Source organism: Brachypodium distachyon, chromosome 4 (genome assembly GCF_000005505.3).
Source record: "Brachypodium distachyon strain Bd21 chromosome 4, Brachypodium_distachyon_v3.0, whole genome shotgun sequence".
NCBI lineage: Eukaryota > Viridiplantae > Streptophyta > Magnoliopsida > Poales > Poaceae > Brachypodium > Brachypodium distachyon.
In genome coordinates this window covers 4474155-4485447 of record NC_016134.3, presented here as the reverse complement: position 1 = coordinate 4485447, position 11293 = coordinate 4474155, and the positions used below count along the sequence as shown (strand labels likewise).

General features: G+C 46.9%; 2 protein-coding genes across 3 annotated transcripts; one reads left to right on the top strand and one right to left on the bottom strand.

Moving 5' to 3' along the window:
- Nucleotides 1–713: 713 nt before the first annotated feature.
- LOC100836056 (ricin B-like lectin R40C1) lies at nt 714–3285 on the top strand. 2 transcript variants are annotated; one of them, XM_010238885.3, is made up of 2 exons: nt 714–1008; nt 2686–3285. In XM_010238885.3, the coding sequence occupies exons 1-2, from the start codon at nt 895–897 to the stop codon at nt 3025–3027; spliced, it is 456 nt and encodes a 151-aa protein (XP_010237187.1). In that variant the 5' UTR covers nt 714–894; the 3' UTR covers nt 3028–3285. The 2 variants fall into 2 exon arrangements, with proteins under 2 accessions (XP_010237187.1, XP_003575655.1); XM_003575607.4 differs by having other exon boundaries at nt 735–1008; nt 2674–3285.
- Nucleotides 3286–6592: 3307 nt separating this feature from the next.
- On the bottom strand, nt 6593–10581 carry LOC104584381. Its single transcript, XM_010238884.3, has 2 exons — nt 8221–10581; nt 6593–6908 (listed from the first exon to the last, which is right to left on the bottom strand). The coding sequence occupies exons 1-2, from the start codon at nt 10278–10280 to the stop codon at nt 6884–6886; spliced, it is 2085 nt and encodes a 694-aa protein (XP_010237186.1). The 5' UTR covers nt 10281–10581; the 3' UTR covers nt 6593–6883.
- Nucleotides 10582–11293: the final 712 nt, after the last annotated feature.

Here is an 11293-nt window from a genome sequence, read left to right as displayed (position 1 = left end):
TACTCGGCAAAAATGAACACTTTAGTTCACGAACTCGGAAAACGCACAATTAAACCCCTAAACTAGGACTGCTATGTCACTTTAGTCCAAAAACGGTTCGGCGAGGCTTAAACACGCCACGGTCCGCCATGTCGGCTTCGGCTAGAACTACGGGCTGCTACTCGATTTACTCAGGGTTTTTTTTGCAAAATAGCCATGCCCGAGCCACCCATGAGGGGCAAGGCGGCGCCCAAACGGGGATCCTGGGGCCCTAAAAACCACGCCGTTGCTGCCGCCGCCTCGCCTAAGGTTCCTATCAAGCCCACAACGCTCAATTTTGACGAGAGGACGCCGGTGAAGGGGTCGCCGAAGCCGACATGGCAGCCACGTGGCGTGTTTAAGCCTCGCCGAACCGTTTTTGGACTAAGGTGACACATTAGTCCCAATTTAGGAGTTTAAGTGTGCATTTTTCGAGTTTATGTACTAAAGTGTTCATTTTTGCCGAGTTCATGAACTAGTGGTGTATTTTACTCAATTTTTTAAATCATGTCCGTCCATTTATAACGCACAGACTTCCATGATGTCTAGTTAAATCAATTGTTCTATCATGGTGTTTAAATGTTGCCACTCCAGTTTTCTATCTTTGTAGACTCAAAAGTTTTTCACTACGATTTTATGGGCAGACCACATGCTCCAAAGGTTGTCAGCTAGGTCCATTCGAAAATTCGAGGGGCTGAAAATGCCTGGAAGCCACATGGCCGCTGAGCATCCGCTAGACCCATAAGAGCCGCTTGGGAGAAGTCATAAAAGAATACAAAGTCCTGCTGTGGTATCCAAGGGACCGGTCTCTCCTGCTACTGCTAGATACTCCGGCAAGGAAGGCAGCAGCTAGGTACCCCAGCGGCCACCGGCACCATGGAAACGGAGAAGCCGATGAAGATATTCTGCAAGATGAACATGAGCTTGAACGCGGCTGTCCGTGGCGATAAGGTGATGCTCGTGACTGCCGACTCCAGCGACAAATCTCAGGTAATTAACGAGCACACATCTGTGGTAGCCAAGCTAAGCATATTGGTAGATCCCGCCGATAATCACATGGATTGTAGATTAATCCTCGCATTCATAGATCTCAAGATTTATTTTTATGTTTTGTGATTCCCCGTGTCTGGTTGCTTGACTTGCTCCGTGGGCACGCCTGTGGAAGCCCGGCTCGGCTGGTCCAGATTAAGAAAAACTTGGATCTGTTTCTTGCTTCCGTTGCCTCGTCTGATCTAGCTACGCAGATCGATTTCGCCATCTGCTCTGCTCTCTCCCCTTCCCCTGGATAGGCTTGTCCCTCCCTCCCCTTCATCTGTATCTTCATCTGTCAACCGGAACAGTGGTAGCCTGCAACCAATTCAGTGTTGCTGAATGGGTGTGGTGAGTACTACTGAGTAGTCAGATGCATGATTTATAACGTGGATTGGTAGATCTACTATGTTGCGAGCCCGGCCAGACCCACACTTTTTTTCTTGCCGCACGACTTTTGCTCTTCTCCAGTAATTAATTGAGTGCATTTCTTTAGCTAGCCAGGGTTAAAAGTTGTTCAACAAGCGTGCTACTGTACTACTAGCAGCAACTTCTGGAATTTTTCAAATTTCATGTTCTAAATCGGCTCGGCTTGATTCAATGCAACAGCTCAAGTCCGGATAATAGCCGAGTCCGACTCAATTATTATTTGGCTAAGTTTGCAATTTCAAGTTTTTTTTTCTTCCCGGGCGTGTTGCGGTGTTGTGGTTTTCTAATCTCTATCCTTAAACATGTCTATTGATGTAATTGACTCTTGTTATATGAGTTCTTCTACAGTATCCCAGAATTAATTTAGACCGTTCATTTTTTAGATCTAAGGGTTTAGATTTGCTGATACTCCGTACTACTCCAATTGAGGTGTGTGGAGTAATAGGGCGGTGTGCGGAGCAATAGGGTGGAGTATTGAAATCAGGCACTGGAGACTGGAGTAATCTGACACCTGTCCAAAAATTCACGCGGGGGATCTTTCCCTATGCGAACGGAACCTCGGCCGGCTCCCATGGCTCCTCTGCCACTGCCCCAACGGCCTCCTCCGTCGTCCTCCCCGGTCTCTTCTGTCCCCACTCCGGCGGTTTTCCCCTTCCCCCACCCCTCCTACCCCCATCTTCCTCTCCCCCTTTTGCAGCAGCTCCGCCGCGGGAGAGGGGATGAGGGAATGGGAGAAGCGCCCGGTGAAGTGCGCCGGAGTTGAAGAAGAGCAGAATTCGGGGCATGGCCGGTGTTCTTCGGGAGAGGGCGCTCGGGCTTGGAGGTGGTTCGGTCTCGTTGGGCAGGACGACGGTTGCTCCGTTGATATGGGGGAAGATGAGGGCGGCGGCGCGCTGTGAGGAGGGCGGAATCCGGCGGTGCTCTGCGAGGTCGGCGGCGCGGGCTGGGTGGAGCGCGGCGGCTGCGCACGCTGGGGCGAGGGCGAGGGAGGCGGCACCGCGGGCTAGGTGTAGGGCGCCGGCGGCGATGAAACCAGGGAGGAAAGAGGCTGGGGGGTGAGGGGTTTTTCTTTTTTTTTTACTAATGTAGAAATGTGAATTGACTGATATGCCCTTCCCCAATACTTGGGTACGAGAGAATTTGCCTTTTATATATATTTCCATTTACAGTATGCTTTTTTTGTGTGCAAATGAATAGCACTGGATCCAGGACTACAGCGCCACCGGGAATCTGACGGACGACGATGGCCGCAGGGCATTTGCACTGGTGAACAGAACCACGGGGCAAGCCATGGTGAACATAAACGGGGAAGGGCCAGTGCAGCTGGCTCCCTACAGCGGCCACGTAGCCGTGGAGCTTAACAAGCTGTGGTCGCTGGGCGAGGAACGCGACGATGGCTTCAGCAATGTCAGATCGCTCCAGAACACCTTCTTCACCCTCAACGCCATGGGCGGATATCCTGTGAAGTCCGGAGCGCTCCTTGGGACCTATCGACCCCAGGAATATGACCATACCTACTGGAAGATCGTCTCCGTCAATGACGAAGATTGATCGACCCGTTCCACGTGCGTGTTCTGTGCAAATTAATGTGGTTTCTCGTTCTTGTTCAGATTATATACTCATGTTACTTCGGTATAGGACCCTGTGGAAGGACGGGATGTGTGCTTGCTTTGTACTCTGCTGAAGATAAACCCTTTTAGTAGTACTCGAGTTACATTCTGTATTTGATTTTATTTTGGAAAAGAGGTCCCTGTATTTAGTAATACTCGAGTTACATTCTGGACTAAGAAAAAGAAAAATTCCACCGAAGTCCGTAGAGTACATATGGAGATAATCTGCAAAAGAATATCTGTAGCGCGCTGAAGAATAAATAAAACACTTCTGTTTTTTTACCAGTAAATAAAGCACTTCTCTTTCAGGAGGATGCCATCGTGAAGAACTCTCTGTTGAGGTATCAACCACTCCCTCCGTCTCTTAAGTGTTGCAACTTTGTCTGTACTAAAACTTGTCTAGATATATCCGTATTTAAACAACTTGCGACATTTAATATGAGACAAAAACTTGTCTAGATATATCCGTATTTAAACAACTTGCGACATTTAATACGAGACATATGTAGCAATAGTTACATCGTATACAAGTAATAGATAACTCAAAGCTCAACAAAAAGCTATGACTGCATCGACTTAGGCTTAATTTGCGGTTGTTGAACTACAGCCGAGCCAAATTTATTTTATGCTTCCTCCGTCCGGAATTAATTGACTCGAATTTGTTTAGATTCACATATATTTATACACTAAAACGCGTCTAAATACATAATAATTTGCTATAGAAAAATGCATTGAAAACAGGTAAAAATTGATTTACCAAACAATGAAATGGACCGAAACGGATGGGACAAACATGAGTACGAGAATCCACCACGATATTTGGGGCAGACGTAACCCCATTTACAACGAAATTAACTAGCAAATCAAACCATAGCTATCTCTTGATCAATCAACGCTCGTTTGATCATGGAGCTGAAGCGAGTCTGTCCGTAGCCTTAGGGAGTTATTACTACTGAAAACTGGTCGTCATCAAAATAGGAATACATATTTGTTAGCTAGTAGTCGAGCAGGATCGTACCACACTGTTTGTTTGGATCACATCCCTCGTCTCTTCTCTTCTGTTGTAGCTACAATCGGATTGCAACCCTTATCATTGAGTAATATAGCTCCCGCTTATTAGCAAAAAAGAAAGTTGTTCTATTCACCTCTCTTTAAGAGTTGATTCTATTCACCTCTCTTTGAATAGCTGCATGCATCAATGCATGGACTCGGCAGATGAGGTTTTTTTTTTATCGGGTAGAACTTCTCATTCATTAAATGATGGTTACATTGTGGAGGCAAGTTGCAAAAAAGATAGTCACGTCAAGACTCGGCAGATGCCTGTTGACCGATTTTTCCAAGACTCGTGATAGGGTGCACCAAACACTAGCTTGTTTCCCTCCTGTTATCCATTTATCATATAACCTGGGTTCGTGTAAAAAGAAAAAGACAACCCCGGCCTACATAACTCTCGGTTCTCCTCATCCCTGGGGGATTGGAGAGAATTGGCAGATATTTGAACTAAAATCTCAACAATCCCTGCCAATCCCTACCGGTAAATCACTAACCGAACAAGCCCTTTCAGGACAAATGTGCAAAGAATATATTGACTTGTGTTCCCAATTCGTGTACGTTGGACATATGTAAAGAATATTATGACTTGTTCTATGAGAAAAGAATATTATGATTTGTGCTATGAGAATAACTACATGTTTTCCCATTAAAAAAAAGAATAACTACATGCTGTCCTTCCTGATAACTTGATAAGTAGTGCCTTTGAACTTTTCCTATACCAGAATAGAATTTTTGGGCACACACCACAAGCAAAGCACGGGCCTTTTCCACTTTGTTCACGGATGAGGCAGCCGATTCACTCCCATGTGTGCCTTTGGAAAAAGCAGGTCTACTACCGCCACTCCTTTCACAGACAAAAAGGAGCGGTACTGCGTTTCAAACAATTGTAGTAGCATCATTTAGCTACACAATTCTCCACGGCCGGGCCCCTATGACAACATTCTTTTTCTGCCGAAGTATCAGTTAGTTACATGATGCCAGGAACCCATGCTCTGCCTGCACTGCCTTCCGTCTCAAAATAAATATCGCAATTTTATCTAAATACATATGTATCGATACAGGTTTCATTATGCATGTTCATCCATTTTGAAAAAAAAAATGCGACTTAATTTGAAACTGAGGAAGTACCCAATTCTGTGTTTTACATTTATATTTATATGAACTTCATGTTATATAGTATAGTCAGATCTTCTCTGGAAAGTTCTATGTTTTTATGCCTCGGTAGGAACACGTGCAAAGCCTCGCATTGGTAGGTGAAAACTATGATTTCAATATTTGATCGTTGTTAGTTGGGTCCGATAACATGTGTGCACTTTGGAGATTAAGATGGTTTTAGATGGGACTAAAATCAGGCCTTTACTACTCCCTCCGTCCCATATTAAGTATTGAATATTACATGTATTTAGACACGTTTTAGGATAGATACATGCATATTTGGGCAAATTTAAGACACTTAATATGCGATGGAGGGAGTAGTTGGACTGACCGGCCGGTTTGATCAAGGTTGCTCTTGGACGGTTACGTAAATGTTTGTTGACATCCTTTCAAAAAAAAAATGTTTGTTGCCATTTTTTTCTTATATTCATCTATCCCTTTAGGCCTTTTCTTGTACTTTGCCGGTAATAATTTCGGTTATGTGCATCATCTACGTGCAGAGGTGGAAGAACAATTATTCTTTCTTTGTCTCGGAAAACTAGAATCCATCCACCTAAATCACAATTTTCTTGGAAATTCTCTATGATTTCGACTACCAGACGCCTTCTCATTTTCAATAGGAATCCCCAAATTATTAACAAATAAAAAAAGATCTAAAAAATGTTTATAATGATCGAATGAAAACGCCAATAAATTTGTATTTTCTCCTTATTATTTCTTTAATATATATATATATGATTGTATCTTTAATATATTTCATAATATATATTTATTTTCTATGTATTAGATTATTCGTCGGTGTCGAATTTTTGTCATTGGTTTTACCCTTGGTTTGTTTTCGCATGGAAGGCCCATGCCACTCTATATTGAAGAAATGTGGATGTAAAAGGGGGGAAAGACCTTGTCATCCCTCGTTAGATGGAGTTAGTTACAAAGTGTAAACTTTGATTGGCAAAAGTAAGAAGTTGCTCTTGATGCTCTCACCATTTCAATTTTCTTTGAGTTAAATTAATTTCAATCAATTCGTACAGAACTGACCCGCAATTAAATGGTAAGATCCATTTCTTAAAAATCAGACGATTTAGAAATAGTCACACCGTAATTTTTTATGGGCTCTCAAGAAAAAAATATTAAGATGATGTTGTGTGTGTATAAAAAAATTGCTTAGGTAAATCTGATGTTATGATGATCGGATGGCAAAATTTTGGCTTTTAAAATTTATCGAGGGGTGAGCCCGTGGATTGGATAAAATAATCAACCGGCTGCTTGTTATTTGGCACCTCCATTTTTGATAGCTCTTAAGTTGAAAAAAAAAGTCTCATTTCAACAAAACTTCTTTTAGAAAGCAAAGGATTATTTAATTAACTACGGTTTCTAGCTTTTGCAGATTTGGCACAACAGATAACACTTCTGCAAGCAGCAAGCGCATACAGAGTGCATAGAAGTGGAAATAACTATCTCCGACTAATTCTAGACCAAATCAAATCGCAAAAAAAAAAACTGTTGGCTTCAGTTCTAAAAAGCATCCTGACGAGTGGAGCGGCATATTGGTCATCATCTCTCCTCCACCTGTTGGCTTCATTACTTTGCTAGCAACTGTCACTGTCACTATCGCTGCATCAAGGACAACATCTTGTAAGTGACAGTAGTACACAAGCTATCACAATGTTTTTGAAGACAAAAATATTTGCTTCTAAAAACACCGACTACAATCTAGACGGGCACGCACAAGACTGGTAATTTAAGTCATCACTAGGGCCTACCGTAGAGAAGATAATCCGCCTTTAGAAGATACACTTGATCGAAACTGGCCTATATTATAAACTTCATCAAAAATTGACCCCACTCCACTTCAACACATTACGCAACACCAGCCACTGCGGGTTGAACCTATCTAGGCTAGTACTCCTACCATACACCTCGATGTTGCAAAAAATTAATAAAATGTTCAGAGAGTCAAAATTTAGGCGGGGTCTATGGCACTGATTGACGCCCTAATTAACGGTTCTTTCGTGAATTCAGTGTGTTTTGACGACACCAGCTAGCGCTAGCCTTGTTAACCTCAACACCGAAGCTGAGCAAAGGGACAACTTTCATTAATATTTGAAGATGGTCAGTTTTGGATCAGGTTTTCGAAATGGGTTCAATTTCATAACTTTCACCCTTTTTTTTCCTTATATTTCACCACACACGACGCCAAAACTTTCTTTTTCCACCCAGGATTTCTCCCTTCTCCATTATAGAAATAACGGAAATACAATTTTTTTTGGCACCCTAGAGACATGATAGAGGAAAATGGGGGAGAAACAGAAAAACAGCTACATGGGCAGGAAACCCGCTGACCAACACTCACAACGGGACACCGACTATGACTATGGGACGAAACACGACGCCAAAGCTAGGGTTAATGGTGTGCTAGCGTACAACTACCACAGTTCTAACTATCTAACCAATGCATTGTTCACAAGGCTTGAGTCATGCATTTTCTTGACTGCTAATTAAGATTCATTGGTCATGACTCACAATTCTTTTGTTCAAATACATTGGCTAGTGTTTTTTCATAAGTTCGGACTTTTGGTTGGATTGACTAGTGCATTCAATCCAATATGATTTTAGAGCATGAGAACTCGTGCTTGAACTTTTGGGAACCGATCCGCTGCATGACACTCGATATGGTATTAGAGCATGAGATAAATGAATAGATGCAAGATAAGCGTTGAAATATATTACCTAGTATATTTCCATAAGTCCGCGCATTTGATTGGGTTGGCTAGTCCAAACAAACTCATAGGTCCAGATATTTTATTTTATTTCTTAGGATCTGCCAGTATTTTTTCTAAGTACATTGCTCGTAGACTTTATTGATATTTACGGAGGAGCTTAACAAAGATGTTAAATCGACGGACGGGGTAAGCAAAGGATTTACCTTCCGCCGTCAGCGCATGCAGTAGACTCGTAGTACGGTTTCTTGGGCCTGTCGACTATTCCCCCGTGCGTCAACAGGGCCCAGAGCTGGGTGACCAGTTCGCAGCCGGTGGCCAGTCTCTGGACGTGGCCCGTCACGTTACCCGAGGGCGCAGCGCTCAGCAGCAGCTCCACCCACATCTCCGACAGCACGTCCCACCGCGCCGCTTCGTCAGGCATCTCGTCGGATATCTGACAGCCCAGCTTGATGCCGTCTGCCACGATGGTGTCTTCTTCGTACCCGCCATCCCCTGCCTCACGGGGCTGGAACCCGGGCAACTCGTCGAACATATCGCCTTCCGAGCGGCAGCCATTGTGCGCGAGGAACCGCCGAATCCGAAGCTGCAAGGCTTCCATGAGCCGCCGCGCCTCGTATGGGTGGTCCGTCACCAGCTCCGGCGCCTGCTGCAGCAGGTACGCGCAGTAGTTGGAGAGCGTGGTGGCCACCTCGCGGCTGCCGCCGGCGCAGCCGCCGGCGGCGCCGGCGCAGATGGTGGTCGCGATGTGCCAGACCAGGATGCTGCCCACGGCGCCGTACTGGCGGTACCTCGAGGTGGACCAGTCGAAATCGTGCAGCATGTCGTGCCGCTGCAGAGTGCGGTCCCCGTACTTGAGATCCGACAGCCATTCCGAGCGCACGAGCCGGTGGATCGCGCGCTTCACCGTGGCCGGCAGCGGCAGGCTCCGCCGGGCCGCCCCCGTTGTTCTCCTGAGGCAGGCGTGGAGAAGGGAGTACTGCCCGATCTCGTTGCTGCTCCAATGTTGCCTCGTCGAAGGGCGACACATGAGGGCGAGCCTGAGAAGCCTCTGCAGGATCCACGAAGGCTTGCGCACGTACCGGCAGAACATCTTCACCTTGTGCCAGTCCGAGAAATACACCAGCGACAACGCCGACGAGTAGTGAAACAGCTCCAGGATCAGGAACAGCGCTATCACGAGTCTCGTGAGCAGGATGTTGGCCGCCTGCGGGTGGGGATTGTGAAGCACCGCCGGGGAGGAGGAGGAGAAGAGGAAGAGAGCGGACAGGCCGAGCGCCATGGACGCCAGAAACACGGCCGTTTCCGGGGCGAGGGACTGCTGCGGCGAAGGGTACCGCGCGTACAACAAGTCGGAGAGGAACCCCAGCTCCGCTTCGATCACCCGGAACATCCGCTCGTGGTCGTCTCCGCCTGCGAGGCCCTTCCGGACGAAGGCAAGCGTCCTGTCGTCGTCGCGCTCGTGGAGCGGGTCCCCGGTGAGCCGCCGCCGGAGCAGCTTGAACAGCGCGAAAGAGAGGCACAGATCCTTGAGCCGGCTCGAGGAATCATCATCATCCATGGCGCCGCCGTCGTCGTCGTGCTGCTGCCACACTCTGTCCACAGTGACGAGTTCATCCGTGACCTCGAGCCTGTACCCTGCGAAGCCGCCATCGCCGTCCTTCTCGCCCGTGACCACGTACCTGTAGCCCTTCATGGTGCCGGCGTCGAAGTCCCAGACGCTCCTGACGTACTCGTGCGCCATGTAGCTGGACACGAGCCAGTTGTCGGCGGCGAGGGCGCGGTCCCGGGAAGGGGACAAGACGCTCCGCAGGCGCGCGCCCAGTTTGGCGAGGCTCAGCGCGCAGAGCGGCAGCAGCAGGAGGATCAGCAGCCGCGGCTGGAGAGAGGTGGCGTTGGGGAGCAGGGCTAGGAGGAGCACGCAGACGGCCTGCGTGGCCTGGGCGAGCAGCACGGCCTGGGTGGCCAGGTCGACGGCTGCGCGTGCGAAGATGGTGTCGGCGCAGGAGAGCAGGAAGCATGCCCAGACGACGTTGTCGTTGGCGAGACGGCTTCCGAGCGTGTAGGAGACGGCCGGGTAGAACAGCATCAGGGCTAGAGAAGCGAGGAAGCGGCAGGCGGCGCCGGCGCTGGTCCGGCGGCCGGAGCAGAGGATGACGAGCGCGGCGAGCAGGGCGAGGCTCGCCGTGAGCAGCGTCTCCGCCACGGGTGCCGTGGCGGCGGCGCAGGTGCCGTTCCGGTTGGCGGAGAAGCACGGCTGCTCCATCTGGGAAATAGTATTATTTGCAACTTTGGATTAATAAACAGGCTCCTTGATCCTCCCCCTGATATGCAACACTACGGGGATCTTACAATTTTTTTAGCACTACAGGGATCTTATAATTTTTTTAGCGGTCTGCGTATCCCGGTGGGCGCACGCGGGAAGCAAAGGTTCGCCACGTCGCCGTGACGCGGACAAAGGTGCGGCCACCGCCCCGTCGTGACTCGGTTTTGTCAGAGATATAATATTGTTTGGATCAGAGACAAGATAGAATTAGTTTAAACGAGGTTACTTGTCTTGTACTTCAATCCTATATCCTCATTGTACCTCTATATATATATCGTATGAGAGTCAGATCAATACAACACCGAATATCATGAAATATGCTTTTTAAAAGCCAATAATGGACGCAGCAGCGGCAGCTCTTTTTCTCTCTTTTTTCCACGCGCCTGTTGTACCAGTGCTGAGAGGAATATAATTGCACTGCGTACGACGGAATATGCAAGCCAATTTCCCATTGTTTACAAAACCGCGTGGGGCTTGCTCGATAATTGGTTTGCCCGTTTACTTGGTTCCGTTGACGAGCAAAATATATGCAAGTCATCCGGAAAATAATCCTAAGAGACCCGGTCTCTACTCTAGACTGAAAGACCATGTTCATCTTGTGTCAATTGGAAAATTCACTACATTATAATCATGATTATTATTTTTATTTTCTCACTCTTGATGCTTTGAGATTCGTTTTAAAGGCTAATCTGTCCATGTGGCATAACATGCAGAGGGTCTCTCAAGAGACCGGATCTCTTAAGATTATTTTCCAAGTCATCCGTTCTGAGAGTGACATGAGCTCTTAGCTACTCATTCCGTCTTTTCTTTTACTTAGAATGCACCCAATCGGGTTAATTTGACATATGTCACTATAAATCTTGCGTATTCGAAAAATGACACTGCAATTTTTATTTTTTCAAAAAAAATGCTGCTGCAATGACATCTTTCAACTCGTTGTAGTAGCATTTTTT